We start from the raw sequence: 15,818 nt of genomic DNA, 5'->3' as shown, positions 1-15,818 counted from the left end.
TTGGCAGAGCTGGGATTTGAACCCATGACCTCTGACTCCCAAGCCCACGCTGTTTCCATTGAGCCACCCTGTTAGTCAATGATCCCCATGTGGGACCTGATTATCTTGTATCTACCCCAGCACTCAGTACAGTGTTTGGCACAGAGTAAGCACTTAACAAATACCATAATGATTCTTATGACTATGTGCCAGGGACTGTATTAAGCACTGGGTAGATACAAGCTAATCAAGTTGGGCGCAATTCGTGTCCCACATGGGGCTCACTGTCTTAATCCATATTTTATAGATGAGGTAATTGAGACACAGAGAAAATGAAGTGTCTTGCCCAAGGTCACACAGCAGACAAGTGGCGGAGCTGGGATTGGAACCCAGGTTCTCCTTATTCCCAGGCCCATACTGTATCCACTAGACCATGCTGTGTGATTAAAATGTGTTGAATAGACCTTCGGCTCCCGGGATAATAATAATAATAATAATAATAATAATAATAACAATAATAATAATAATTGTGGTATTTGTTAAGCGCTTACTATGTGCCAAGCACTATTCTAAGCATTGGGGTAGATACAGAATAATCAGGTTGTCCCATGTGGGCTCACAGTCTTAATCCCCATTTTACAGATGAGGGAACTGAGGCACAGAGAAGTTAAGTGACTTGTCCAAAGTCACACAGCTGACAATTGGCAGAGCTGGGATTTGAAGCCATGATCTCTGACTCCCAAACCCGTGCTCTTTCCATTGGGCCATGCTATTAGTCTATGATCCCCATGTGGGACCTGATTATCTTGTATCTACCCCAGCACTTAGTACAGTGTTTGGCACAGAGTAAGCACTTAACAAATACCTTAATGATTCTTATTACTATGTGCCAGGGACTGTATTAAGCACTGGGTAGATACAAGCTAATCAAGTTGGGCACAATTCATGTCCCACATGGGGCTCACTGTCTTAATCCCTATTTTACAGATGAGGTAATTGAGACACAGAGGAAGTGAAATGTCTTGCCCAAGGTCACACAGCAGACAAGTGGCAGAGCTGGGATTGGAACCCTGGCCCATGCTCTCTCCACTAGACCACGCTGTTATAAGTGATTAAAATTAAATTAAATTAAATTAAACCAAATTAAACTGTCTTTTAGACTGAGCCCACTGTTGGGTAGGGACTGTCTCTATATGTTGCCAATTTGTACTTCCCAAGCGCTTAGTACAGTGCTCTGCACATAGTAAGCACTCAATAAATACGATTGATTGATTGATTAAAATGTGTTGAACAGACCTTCCTCGCCCGGGATAATAATAATGATAATTGTGGTATTTGTTAAGCACTTACTATGTGCCAAGTACTGTTCTAAGCTCTGGGGTAGATACAAGGTAATCAGGTTGTCCCACATGGGCTCACAGTCTTAATCCCCATTTTACAGATGAGATAACTGAGGCCCAGTGAAGTGACTTGCCCAAAGTCACCCAGCTGACAAGTGGCAGAGCCGGGATTAGAACCCATGACCTCCGACTCCCAAACCCAGGCTCTTTCCACAAAGCCATGATAAAGTCACTTTGACCTGATGAGGCATCGGTGCAAAATGGAAGCAAAAAGCAAGCTGTAGACTTCACTGGGTTTCCCTGGAATAGCAGGAGGGAATAAGAGGGTTTCATACCAGAATCCTCTCCATTCCTCAGCCAGCCAAAGGATTTAATTAAATTTTAAAAAAACAAAACAAAAATAAAGCCACACTCTATTCAGGTCCTGGATTTTGTAGAACAGTCAGAGAGACAGGGCCGGAAAGCAAAAATAATTTCTCATTTGGAAGACATTCCCACAGTCTGTGTTTGGGCCCTGGAAATGTGCTTATTGGACACACCTTTCAGGACACAATCTCTTATAGTCTGGTCCCAGGAGATACCTGTTTGTTGGTGAGTCTCGCCCGAATGTGACACGAAAGAAGGCCTTTCAAAAGAGCTCAAATTAAACCGTCTGGACCCACGGAAGCCAACCAGGCTAGAAACCGGAGCGAGACTAGGAATGGGGAGCTGAAAGACAATCCCCCTTGCCCGCCCCGCCACAATCCTCTCCCGTCATCCCTTGTCAATAGCCGCACAATGGGTTCGGAAATCAGCAAGAAGCAAAACCCACACTGTGCTCTGAACCGGCTGGGTTTTTATTAAATCCCTTGGCTGACTGGGAGAGGCTGGCGGCCCGCTGGGCAAAACACATCTCATCCTTTCCGCTCTATCAGAGGGCTCAGAAAGCGGCAACTTGTTTTGCCTCTGCACTTTCCGCTTCCATTTAGTGGAAATTCCTACGGGATTATTTGGTGTCTGTTCAAAATGGTTTGAGGGGAATGTCTCCGAGACCCAGCAGACGGAAGAAGAGAAAACGGTTCATTGGGCTGGCGTCCCTTGGGAGGATGGGGATGGAGTCACCAGGCTCACGGAAGACAGCCAGCCATTTGACAGGGGCTGGCAGACCCAGCGGGTTTCGTGCCGCACGGAGGGGCGGGAGTGGAGGACGAGGAGCATAGGAGTTGTGGGTTCTAATCCCGGCTCTTCCATCTGTCTGCTGTGTGACCTTGGGCAAATCGCTTCATTTCTCTGGGCCTCAGTTGCCTCATCTGTAAAGCGGGGCTTGAGACTGTGAGCCCCACCTGGGTCAGGGAGTGTGTTCAACCCAATTTCCTTGTATCCACCCCTGTGCTTAGTACAGTGCCCGGTATGTAGGAAGAACTTAACAAATACCACAGGTATGATTATTACCCATGGCGTGTCAGCGCCGTAGTGCCCCAGTTCCGTCAGGCAGGGGCAGGGAAAATGGAGCCAAGGAAAAGCAAGGCAAAGAAGTGGCAGTAGATAACTATTTGAGTGGGGTCTGATCAGCTGCTCAGCCAGTCAGAGGTGGTCGATGCCTCGTTACTGGAGATGCCCTTTTCTTCAGTTTTTATTTTAATAATCAAAAACACCTTCGAACCCCTACATTACACTAAGGAACTACACTATGTTGTGAACAAAGCACTTTGTGCGATGACTGCTGCCTTTGTTTCTGAAAGTCGCAAAGGTTGCAAAATCAAGACCTGAGAAATCAGTGGAATGTATTGAGCGCTTACTCTGTGCAGACCACTCTGCTAAGCATTTGGAAGTGTACACTAAAGTAGTAGAAATAGGGAAGACAGACCTAAATGAATTACAAAGAGTATGAGCAACCATTCATTCAATCGTATTTATTGAGCGCTTACTGTGTGCAGAGCACTATACAAAGCGCTTGGGGAGTACAAGTTGGCAACATATAGAGATGGTCCCTACCCAACAATGGGCTCACAGTCTAGAACCAACGTTATTTTTTTTAAAAAAAAATTAATGATATTTAAGTACCTAACTATATGCCAGGCACTGTTCTAAGTGCTGGGGTAGATGGAGAAGCAGCATGGCTCATTGGAAAGAGCCCGGGCTTGGGAGTCAGAGGTCATGGGTTCCAATCTCGGCTCCGCCAATTGTCAGCTGTGTGACCTTGAGCAAGTCACTTAGCTTCTCTGTGTCTCAGTTACCTCATCTGTAAAATGGGGATTAAGACTGTGAGCCCCACGTGGGGCAACCTGATCACCTTGTATCCTCCCCAGCTCTTCAAACAGTGCTTTGCACATACTAAGCGCTTAACAAATGCCATTATTATTATTATTATTGTTATTATTAGATACAACCAAAACAGGTTGGATACAGTTCCTGTCCCACAAGGGGCTCATAGTTTTAATCCCCATTTTACAGATGAGGTAACAGGCACAGTGAAGTGAAGTGACTTGCCCAAGGTCACACAGCAGACACAAGTGGCTGTGAGTTTCAAGTGTTCAGTCACTGGAGTGGCAGTGGATGCCCTTTCCTTCTCTCTTGCACCATAGCCATTTTTCTAACTACGTCTCTCTCCTTGGCTGAAAGTAAAAGAACTAAAGCAGTCACACCTTTCCCTCTCATCTAGCCAGTTCATGCCTCCTTTCCCAGTCACTTTCCCACCTTCCCCTACTGCAGTCATCTAGCTGAATAGGGTTTAATAATTAGAAGAAAAAGAATAATAGTCGTGGTATTTGGTAAGCGCTTACTGAAATTGGGTTTAATAATTAGAAGAAAAAGAATAATAGTCATGGTATTTGGTATGCGCTTACTGTGTGCCAGGAAGTGTACTAAGCTCTGGGGTGGTTACAAGCAAATCGGGTTGGACACGGTCCCTGTCCCACAACCTTAATCCCCATTTTACAGATGAGGTAACTGCGGCACAGAGAAATTAAGTGACTTTCCCAAGGTCGCACAGTGAACAAGGGGCACAGCCGGGATTAGAACCCAGGTCCTTCTGACTCGCAGGCCGATGCTGTATCCAGTGCTTTTCTCTTTCTCCTCCCCAGTGTCCAAGTTAATTGCCGAGGTGTGATTATTTGGAACATTCAGGTATTAATGCTTTTGTTCTGTTTGCCTGCCCCTTGACGTTAGAGTCGAGAGCGTGGCAGCTCAGCGAGGAAAGGTGACGGTTGATAACCGAAAGATGATCTTGCCGCTGTGTTTGTTTCTAGGTGGGGATAGCAGCGTGCCAAATTGCCCGAGCTTACGGCTTAAAGGTTCTAGGCACAGCTGGTACTGAAGAGGGACGGAGCATTGTTTCGGGAAATGGAGCCCATGAAGTGTTTAATCACAGAGAGGCTAATTACATTGATAAAATTAAGGTAATTGTCTATTATAAGAGCCTTGTGGAAAGTTTCCTTGGTGTAATTTCCCCACGTTTGCTATTTGAGATTGTGTTTTTCTTTCCAGATTCTTTCTCGCTTAAGGGAGCTTTCCATTTTTTTTTTTTTGTTGTTGTTGTTTTCGTATGTGTAAGGCTTTACAATAAACCTAATTAGATTAAAACGGCAGACTTTGACAGTAACGTGCTTACTCTCCTAACAGCCTTTTCTGAATCATGCCATTTCAAACCGTGGAAGTACAGCGCAGGACCTTGCTTATTTTAAAGTTATAAAATGGAGAAATTTTCAAAGCCCATCTGATTTTTAAATCACTTTCCCGTGTGCTTAGTATTTGAAGATAAAGAAGAGATATTTATATCATTTCCAGTAGAGACCATTTTGGTGGCGTTCAAAAGGACTGACTGAAAACAACCCAGATTCTTTCCTGTGAGCGAGCTGGACTCCTTGGGTGGAGCACTGACTCCCATTCAGGAAACAACTTCCTCCTTCTCCAGACCGTTCGTCTGATCGATCCCCCGTGTATTTGGATTTCAGATATTCCGGCTCCTTCAAAGGGGGCGAGTCAGGGCCGGGTGCTTGTTGGTGGTCACTTGGTTCTGGATCATTATGGATGCCCCCGGCTTCTGGCCCAGAGTACTAGACTTGGAAGAGTCTTCCCCTCCGACCCGTCGGATAAACCGGGCCTCTAGAACCCTGTAGTTTGGCCAAGATGGAAGCAGAAGGTAGCATGATGGGCCGGGGTTAAAAGCTGCTCCCACACTCTCTCAGGCCCCAGGAAAAACATCCACCGTAAACTGCCGCCCTCCATCCCGGCCACTGTTGACCCCTGCTCCCATGCTTCCTCTCCCCCTCGTCCCTCTTTCCATCCCCCCCATCTTACCTCCTTCCCTTCCCCACAGCCCCTGTATATATGTTTGTACAGATTTATTACTCTATTTATTTTACTTTTACGTATCTATTCTATTTATTTTATTTTGTTAGTATGTTTGGTTTTGTTCTCTGTCTCCCCCTTTTAGACTGTGAGCCCACTGTTGGGTAGGGACCGTGTCTATATGTTGCCAACTTGTACTTCCCAAGCACTTAGTACAGTGCTCTGCACACAGTAAGCACTCAATAAATACGATTGATTGATTGATGCTTTGTGCTCAATGGGCTGGGCAGAAGCAGCGTGGCTCAGGCGAAAGAGCACGGGCTTGGAAGTCAGAAGTCATGGGTTCTAGTCCCAGCTCTGCCACTTGTCAGCTGTGTGACTTTGGGCAAGTCACTTCACTTCTCTGGGCCTCAGTGACCTCATCTGCAAAATGGGGATTAAGACTGTGAGCCCCACGTGGGACAACCTTGATTACCTTGTATCCCCCGCCCCCCAGCACTAATAATAATAATTTTGGTATTTGTTAAGTGCTTACTATGTGCAAAGCGCTGTTCTAAGCACTGGGAAGTATACAAAGTGATCAGGTTGTCCCACGTGGGGCTCACAGTCTTAATCCCCATTTTACAGATGAGGTAACTGAGGCACAGAGAAGTGAAGTGACTTGCCCAAAGTCACACAGCTGACAAGCGGCAGAGCTGGGATTTGAACCCACGACCTCTGACTCCTAAGCCCATGCTCTTTCCACTGAGCCACGCTGCTTCTCACGCTAGAACAGTGCTTGGCACATAGTAAGCGCTTAACAAATACCAACATTATTATTATTATTATAAGAGTTCCTCCTGCTCGCTCTCGACGTTCCCCAAACCGGACGGCCAGCCATGCTGCTTCCCTGGGAGCCAGCACCCGCTCTCCTCCACGCCATCGAGGAGATTCTTTATTCATTCATTGATTCAATCAGTCGTATTTATTGAGCACTTACCGTGTGCTGCGCACCGTACTAAGCGCTTGGGAGAGTACAGGGTGATAGACACATTCCCATCTTGTCCTGCTCTTCACCTCCCTAGGGGGGGAAATGGAAAATATTGCAGCATGAGGCCTGCGCAGAGCCCACCCTGGGCAGACTGGTGGCTACTATGGTGGTGGTTGTGGCTACGAATATACCCTAGAGTCTGAGCCACAAGGAGCCTGACATTCTGCTCCTCACACCACAGCAACCCTGCCGATTTTATTTCTATTTTGTGTGTTTGTCTGTCTTGGGTTTTAACGTTTCATCCTTCCAGTTGTGTCTGCCTCTCGCATTCCCACTAAATTGCATTCTGTTTTAGCTAAACTGCTCTCAGTCCTTCTCCCGTCCTCCAATTTAGTATCATCTGCAGTTGATCGTGTTGAATTTAGTATCATCTGCAGTTGATCGGGTTGCTGATTCTACTGAAATCTGAGAACGAGGGAAACACATTTGGTGGTCTCCCGTTGCTTTAGTCACTGTTAATCAGTCTCCTTTTTGTCAGTTCTGAGTCCAATTTATGATGTCCCCATTTTGATATCTCAGTTCAAGAATGTGGTTAAGGACCCTGTAGACTGTAAGCTCTCTGTGGGAAGGGATCCTGTCTGCCAACTCTGATGTTCTGTACTTTCCCAAGTGCTTAATACAGGGCTTTGCACAAAGTTAACACTCAATAAGTACCGTTGATTCATTAAACTGTAAGCCCCCTGAAGGAGAAGTATGGGCTCTAATTCTCATCTGTGTATTCTCTCCCAGTGCTTAGTAAGTACAGTGCTCTGTACACAGTAAACACTTAGTAAATAGTTTTACTAAAGCGTGGCTTAGTGGCAAGAGCACGGGCTTGGGAGTCAGAGGAGGTGGGTTCCAATCCCTGCTCTGACACTTGTCTGCTGTGTGACCTTGGGTAAGTCACTCAACTTCTCTGTGCTTCAGTTATCTCATCTCTAAAATGGGGATTAAGACTGTGAGCCCCATGTGGGACAACCTGATTAGCTTGTGTCTACCCCAGTGCTTAGAACAGTGCTTGGCATTCGTTCATTCAATCGTATTTATTGAGCGCTTACTGTTTGCAGAGCACTGTACTAAGCGCTTGGGAAGTACAAGTTGGCAACATATTAGACGGTCCCTACCCAACAGCGGGCTCACAGTCTAGAAGGGGGAGACAGACAACAAAACAAAACATGTAAATAGAATAGTAAATATGTACAAGTAAAATAAATAGAGTAATAAATCTGTACAAATATATATACAGGTGCTGCAGGGAGGGGAAGGAGGTAGGGTGGGGGGGTTGGAGGGGAGACGAAGGAGGGGGCTAAGTGTGGGAAGGCCTCCTGGAGGAGGTGAGCTCTCAGTAGGGCTTTGAAGGGAGGAAGAGAGCTAGCTTGGCAGATGGGCAGAGGGAGGGCATTCCAGGCCAGGGGGAGGATGTGGGCCAGGGGCCGATGGCGAGACAGGCGAGAATGAAGCACAGTGAGGAGGTTAGCGGCAGAGGAGTGGAGGGTGAGGGGTGGGCTGGAGAAGGAGAGAAGGGAGGTGAGGTAGGAGGGGGCGAGGTGATGGACAGCCTCGAAGCCCAGGGTGAGGAGCTTTTGCCTGATGCGTAGGTTGATCGGTAGCCACTGGAGATTTTTGAGGAGGGGAGTAACATGCCTAGAGCATTTCTGCACAAAGAAGATCCAGGCAGCAGCATGAAGTATAGATTGAAGTGGGGAGAGACAGGAGGGTGGGAGATCAGAGAGGAGGCTGATGCAGTAATCCAGTCGGGATAGGATGAGAGATTTGAACCAGCAGGGTGGCGGTTTGCATGGAGAGGAAAGGGCGGATCTTGGCGACGTTGCGGAGGTGGGACTGGCAGTTTTTGCTGACAGAGTAAGTTTTTGGCACATAGTAAGCGCTTAACAAAAAGCATCATCATTATTATTACTACTACTGATAGAGGAGGTTGCAAAATACCACTGCCAACTCCCCACCTTCTTCCACCCCCTTTTTCTTGAAATTTTATCCAACCTTATCTTGCTGATTTCCTTCTACAACCCAGCCTGGACACTTCACTTCTCTACCACCAACCTAATCACCGTACCTGAATCTCATCTATCTCAGCGTCTATCCCTTGCTGATCCTTGGCGTGGAACTCCCTCCCCTTTCTTTATACAACAGACCACCACTCTTCCCACATTCCAATCCTTACGAAAATCACATGTCCTCCAACAGGACTTCCCTGACTAAGCCCTCATTTCTATTATTTTTTTTTTTGTGGTATTTGTTAAATGCTACTTTGTGCCTGCACTGTACTAAGTGCTGGGGTAGAGACAAGCTAATCAGGCTGGACAGAGTCCATGTCCCACATTGGACTCACCATCCTTAATTCCCCATTTTATGGACGAGGTAACTGAGGCATAGAGAAGTGAAGCTACTTGCCCAAGGTCACACAAGCAGGCAAGTGATGATGCTGGGATAAGAACCCAAATCCTTCTGACTCCCAAGCTCTTGCTCTATCCACTAGTTCAAGCTATTTCTGCAGTGCTCTGTACACAGTAAACACTCAATCAATCAATCAATCAATTGTACTTACTGAGCACTATATTACTGAGCATTACTATACTAAGAGCATGGGAGATTACAATACAACAGAGTTGGAAGATATATTCCCTGCCCACAAGGAGCCATTGATCGACTGATTTGATTCATTGATTCTTTGTCCTGGGTCAAGTGAGGAAATTTGTTGAAGTGAAGTTTTTGTATTGGTGACTTGGAATATTTAAACCTTGCTTCCCAGCAAATACAATTCATGTTTTTATAACCCCGCAACAGATGCAGAAGCAAACAGCTTCCATGGCTCTACCAACTGGCTGTTGTGTCTCTAAAGCAAGAACATTTTTTTCTTGCAGCAGTTTGTCTTCTACTTAAAAAAAAGCTTTAAAAATTCAAGTAGTTTTTATAGTAATTGGTACAAGGTGCCTTTGCATTACACCACTGACAATATAATCAGAAAAAACAGTGTTGCTGAGATCCACCTGCGAAGCAGCATGGCCTACTAGATAGAGTACTGGCCTGGGAATCAGAAGGAACTGGGTTCTAGTCTCGTTTCCACCACTTGTCTGCTCTGTGATCTTGGGTCACCCTTCAGTTCACTTCTTTGTGCCTCAGTTGCCTCATCTGTAAAATGGGGATAAAGACTGTGAGCCCCACATGAGACAGGGTTGGACTGTGTGACCGATGAGCTTGTATCTATTCCAGGGATTAGTACAACGCCTGGCACATAGTAAGTGCTTAACAAATACAAAAAATAAAACCCCCAAATCCTCCCATCACAATGTACCTGAGTTTCTGTAAGAGAATGTCTTACCCAAAGGGAAACACCCTGCCCATTGCCCCAATATAATTTCCAACCTAAGAATAAGGTAACACATAATAATAATAATAATAATAATAATGGTTTTTGTTAAGCACTTACTATGTGCCAAGTACTGTTCTAAGCGCTGTGGTAGATACAGGGTAATCAGGTTGTCTCATGTGGGGCTCACAGTCTTAATCCCCGTTTTACAGATGAAGTAACTGAGGCATAGAGAAGTTAGCTGTCTTGCTCAAAGTCACACAGCTGACAAGTGGCGGAGCCGGAATTAGAACCCACGACCTCTGACTCCCAAGGCCATGATCTTTCTACTAAGCCACGCTGAGACAGGTCCACAACAATTCAATTTCATGGCTCTCCTTTATTCATTCATTCAGTCATATTTATTGAGCACTTACTGTGTGCAGAGCACTGTACTAAGCGCTTGGGAAGTACAAGTTGGCAACATGTAGAGACGGTCCCTCCCCAACAATGGGCTCACAGTCTAGAAGGGGGAGACAGACACCAAAGACTTTTAGACTTTTAGACTGTGAGCCCACTCTTTTAGACTGTGAGCCCACTGTTGGGTAGCGACTGTCTCTGTATGTTGCCAATTTGTACTTCCCAAGCGCTTAGTACAGTGCTCTGCACATAGTAAGCGCTCAATAAATGTGATTGATGATGATGATGATGTAGACAGGTGTCAAGTCGTCAGAACAAACCAGTGTACACCACTTACACCAGTGTACAGACCAGCCAGTCATATTTATTGAGTACTCACCTTGTGCAGAGCACTGTACTAAGCATTGAAAGATTACAGTAAAACAATATATCGGACACATTCCCTTCCCTCAATGAGCTTATGGCCTAGAGGGGTGGACTTAGTGTTTAGACCAGTGGACTCCAGCCCACCCGCGATCCCTCTTTTACCTCTACCAACATCCCTGACTCCTTCCCCTCTTCCACCCCAAAGCTGGGATTCTTTTCTTTCGAGCTCACACTGAGCGGTCTGGGGAGTTCCTGAGGTGTGACCATATATTTCGGGGTATTCCTCCTGTCAGTATTCTGCTCAGTCCTTACAGAAAGGTTACAGTCAGGTCAGCTAGTGTGACTTGTGTTTGGGGAGAGCTTCTCTCTAAATGTCCCAAGGAGGAGGACGCGGTCGCGCGGCTTCTTGAATATTGTCACATCAATAGTCTTCCTGGTGATGACGGGATGATCTGTTCTTGCCTTGTTGTCCATCCTCTAAACTGCCTTAAATGTTCAAATCTCACTCTCCTTGTGTTTCTTTCATTGCTGTGCCACTACCGAGAGCCAACTGTCCCATCCCACCCTCCTGTCCCCCCCCCCAGAAGGTCTCCATACTTAACAGTTTGTTGTGGGCTGGGGATGCATCTGTTTATTGTTATAGCATACTCTCCCAAGCATTTAGTGCAATGCGCTGCACACAATGAGCAATAAATACGATTGAATGAATGAATGAACCCCAAACTTTAGGTATATCGGCCGCATGCCCCCAACCTTGATGTCGGCCACCCTAACAAATAGATCTTGCTTTTCAGACTCTAAAAGAAGCCGGTTAAATCCCAAAATAGATTTGGCTGCAGTACCTGGTATCATTGAATTTTAATAGCATCCTGTTTTTTTTTTTCGGGGATTTATGCTCCTCTTATTAAAAGTTAAATCTCTATCCACTTTATCATATAGGCATCTGTTGGAGAAAAAGGAGTAAATATAATCATCGAGATGTTATCGAATGTCAATCTCAGTAATGATTTGTCACTTCTGTCCTATGGAGGAAGGGTCATAGTGAGTATTTCTTTTTTATCATCTACCCATTCGGATGTGACTGTAAATGTAAAACCCCAAAGCTCCAGTACATTTTCTTACACACTGAGAACTGTTGTGTTTGTGATAGGTGGTGGGCAGCAGGGGCCCCGTTGAAATAAATCCCAGGGACACCATGGTAAAAGAATCAAGCATAATTGGGACCGCTCTGTTTTCGGCCACCAAGGTAAGGAAAACAGTTATTTGGTTTGAAAGAATGCAGAATAAAAACAGAACTGCTGTTCTGCCAGATTAAAAATCATTAAACATGTATAAGCATGAGTGTGACTGATTTGGGGGCAAGGAACTCAGACCCAATTTCATTAGCTGGATAGTTAAATTACTTTTTTGCAAAAGAGCTAGGGATGAAGACAAGATGGTACAAAGCTCAAGGTCGTGAGGGATGGCTTTTGAATGATACCCCATGTGGAGTTCCAAATTGTCATTTGATTTGTTTTTGTAAATGCCTTCCAAATGGGGCGGCCGCGAACAGAACCTGTGGTGTTTTCTCCCTTGTAGGAGGACATTCGGGGATCCGCGGCTGCTCTTCAAGCGGGCATGGAAACGGGTTGGTTGAAACCTGTCATCGGCCCTCAGTACCCTCTGGAAAAAGCTGCTCAGGCACATGAAAACATCATTCACGGCAGTGGGGCTTCCGGCAAGATGATTCTTCTCCTCTGATACGTTCTTCAGTGCGTAATTGCTCTGCCGTTACATTTTTATAATGTTACTTACACCTTTTTTTGCTTGAATTTGCCTTCATATTAATCAGTTTAGAACTCTGATTCAGGCTGGAAGATGTTTTTTTTTTCCTTCTCTAGGATGAAATCTGAAGTGATTTCTCCCCACCTTTCCCTCTTCCGTGCCCTAAGCAGTGGGCCTTCATATATGAAGTGAGGAGGAAGGCTGATACCGGTTATCGGTGGCTAGATATTATTCTGATGTGCACTGGAAGATAGTGGGATGGGAGAGAGAGGGCATGGGGACTGTTGAGGTACCCTGGGATTGGGTCAAACCAGAAGACTAAGCTTTTTAATCAATCGGTTGTCTTTATTGAGCGCCTACTGTGTGCAGAGCACTGTACTAAGCGCTTGGGAGAGTACACTGTAGCAACAGAACAGGTACATTCCCTGCTCACAACAAGCTTTTGGCATGTTAGATCCAAACATTGAACCCCCACCCGGGCTTCCCGCAATTCTACAGGCTGGGTTGGTTGTACCTCCCTTGGGCTATTTTCTCTATATGGGAGAGTACACAAGAATTCAGAGACATGATTCCTCCCCTCAAGAAGCTTTTCTTTTTTGAGCAGGCTGACCCCATCCTGGATCCCCGAGGGATCCCCAAGACACCCAGAACTACAGATGAGGGTAACCTTGATGCCCAGATGATTAACATTCAATTCCAACAGGCAGGGGTGCCCCCAACAAAATCTCCAAAGCATACAGGTTGTCTAACTTCTCATTAACAATGGGTTTGTTTTTAGTTTTGAATAGGTTTGGTCATCAAATTTTAAAGCCTTGTGAAAAGATACATTCAAGATTTGCCTTACCAGAAAAAAAAAAAGTTCTTAGTCCCATATTTTAGAAAATCTGTGCTTTGACACTTGGACAACTCTGCTGTAAATTCTACCACAAATTAGAAAAAGCAGCGACAGGTTTGTGCCTAGGAAACGTTCACTGCCCAGATGACTAGGAGAAATTTTTAGAATTGGCCATGAACGGAAATGTAGCTAATACAGAATTACTCAAGTGTACTGCCAAGTGATAGCGGAGCTTAAAGAAGAGCTGTCTCCACTTGAGAAAGCAGAGTTTCTTTCCATCTCCTCTTTGGTTGAATGCTCATCCTTTGGGAATTAATTTTCTCGGGTCCTTTCCAATTGACCCTCAAGTTAAAGTTCTGTTCTATGACAGAGAGTGTTTCCTTAACCGAGAAATTCTTCTACGTTAGGAGCTTTGATCCAAACGGAGTCAAGAAAATGCTGCTTAGAAATGTTACAGTGCCAAGGTTTATCTCCAAAGGGATGAATTTCATCCAGTATGAAAAACGGCCCTGGGTTCATTTGCCCCGCACCATTCTTCATTCTGACCTACTTTTTATCTGTCCGCTCAGTGCAATTTTCTGGTACGATCGTTAAACCCCAGCTAAGCACTGACAGGGCTGTGCTGCTGATTTGTGTAATTGAAGGTGTCACGGACAAATGGACATGTATGGCTATTTCTGAGGCATTTACACTTGTACTTCGTGGTTTTTTTTTTTAATGTTCCAGGAAATTTCCCTAATAGGTTAATTTTACAATGAGGGTCCACGCTGCATGTCCAAACATAGCACTCATTTTGCAAGGGATGAAAGAATATTACTATGATACAGGGAACATGTGTCCTGCAAGGACCAGAACTAGGGATTTCTACTTAATGAAGAAATGTTAATCATGAGCAACATGGTGGCAGAGAGGAATAAGCCCTAGGGGCATGGCAATTTTAAACATTTTCAAGCTCCTTTTGGGTTTCTAAGGCACTGTTTAGCCTGTCTGGGGACTGTACCTTGCTCCCTGAAATGGGGATGATCATCAAAATCAATAACGATTGAATAATTAGGGTGGCAGGATATTTATTGTGAGAAATGATGTCCTTGTATCCAGAAAAAAATCAGTTTCCTAGGATTCGACTGTAGTTTATGAGCTCAGATTCTTCTTTATCCCTTTTGTCTTCTTCCTTCATGAAGCTCTTTAAGGATGTGAGCTCACTCACGAACAAAAACAAAATAATTTGAAGTAAGCAAGCTCTACGTCAGAGTTGGTGTGCTTGTGGTTAGGAGAGCTTTTCAAAATACCAGAGTCGGTAGAATCATAACTAACCGAGTTAAGGGCCTCAGAAGATAGAGGCACAGCTCAGAAAGGGCCATATGCTGACATTTTCTAAGTACCGATAAGAGACACCCCATTTTCCTGCCTAGGAACCAGGGATATGGCTCTAATTAGATGTTTGGAAATCTTTCCAGTCTGGAAAATGTTTCCTGCAGGATGAGGAGGGCCCCAGAAGAGATAAACGACAGTGTGGTGGCTTGCAACTGGGGGTTTGAGAAAAACAGTGCACCTGTCGTAAGTAGACCCTGAAACCAGCCCAAGTTCAGTTTCATTTGCCAGAAAATAAAAAGGGATCAGAGAGTCTTAGTGACAGGAAGATCAATCCTGACTAGGCCAACTTTATAATCACAGTAGACAGTCCAACCTCCAAATCTCCTTGTGCTGAACCTCTTGAAAATGGAATAATTTTCCAAGTAAAGTAATAGATTCAATTCTGCTGAATAGCACTGTTGCTTGAATACTGGTTATAAACAAGTAACAGTAGAAGTTATTTTTAAGATTTCCAAGTGAGTACCAAATTAGTGGTACTGAAAGAAATCTTGGGAACAAATATGTTGCTTGTATTAAATTACACCCCAAAGTAATTGTATGTGTACACATTTATAATTAGGTAGGATGTGAACTGTGTTCTAACGAACTTGGAACTGTTCATAGTAGGCATGGGGTATGTCAGATCGGGTTATTTGTCTAAATACTAAATGGGTTTTATTGGATTTTTTTCTTGATTAATTTCCCTGTTCTTTTTTTCCCCGATAATAAAGTAGAATATTCCAGTACTGTAGTCTCCAGTATAATAATTTTGAACAACTTGATTTTAATGTGAAGCATATTGTTGTTTATTATATTTTCAATGTTATGGGATTGGCCAAGGGAAAGATGAAGCACAAATCATAGCCAAAGAAAAGGTACTAAAGAAACAAAACAATACCAACATCGGTGGATCGCTTCTGCTCGATGACTTTAATGGCAACTCTAGAGATTGATCTAAAAACCTAGTTTGGGCTATTTTGTCAGTCAGTTGTATTTGTTACTCAGTCATATTTATTGAGCACTTACTCTGTGCAGACCACTGTACTAAGTGCTTGGGAGAGTAAAATGTAACAGACACATTCCCTTCCCACAGCAGGCTTACAGTCTAGAGGGCATATGCTGTTTGCACTGGATGTATGATTTAAATAAGGCACGTGAATTTCATTTCGACACTTC

At 44.6% G+C, this 15,818-nt stretch overlaps 1 protein-coding gene across 2 annotated transcripts in view; it reads left to right on the top strand.

Moving 5' to 3' along the window:
* CRYZ (crystallin zeta) overlaps positions 1-15,388 on the top strand; it is a 42,347-nt gene extending 26,959 nt beyond the window's left edge. For both annotated transcript variants that reach the window (XM_038745279.1, XM_038745280.1), the window contains exons 6-9: positions 4,547-4,696; positions 11,630-11,731; positions 11,841-11,936; positions 12,269-15,388. In XM_038745279.1, coding sequence (XP_038601207.1) covers positions 4,547-4,696; positions 11,630-11,731; positions 11,841-11,936; positions 12,269-12,430 — 510 coding nt within the window. In that variant the 3' untranslated portion in view covers positions 12,431-15,388. The remainder of the gene's footprint in view (positions 1-4,546; positions 4,697-11,629; positions 11,732-11,840; positions 11,937-12,268) is intronic.
* The last annotated feature ends 430 nt before the right edge of the window (positions 15,389-15,818 follow it).

The sequence above is a fragment of the Tachyglossus aculeatus genome, chromosome 4 (assembly GCF_015852505.1).
Source record: "Tachyglossus aculeatus isolate mTacAcu1 chromosome 4, mTacAcu1.pri, whole genome shotgun sequence".
NCBI lineage: Eukaryota > Metazoa > Chordata > Mammalia > Monotremata > Tachyglossidae > Tachyglossus > Tachyglossus aculeatus.
Note: the sequence above shows the minus strand (reverse complement) of the source record. Positions and strands in the feature narration are given on the sequence as shown.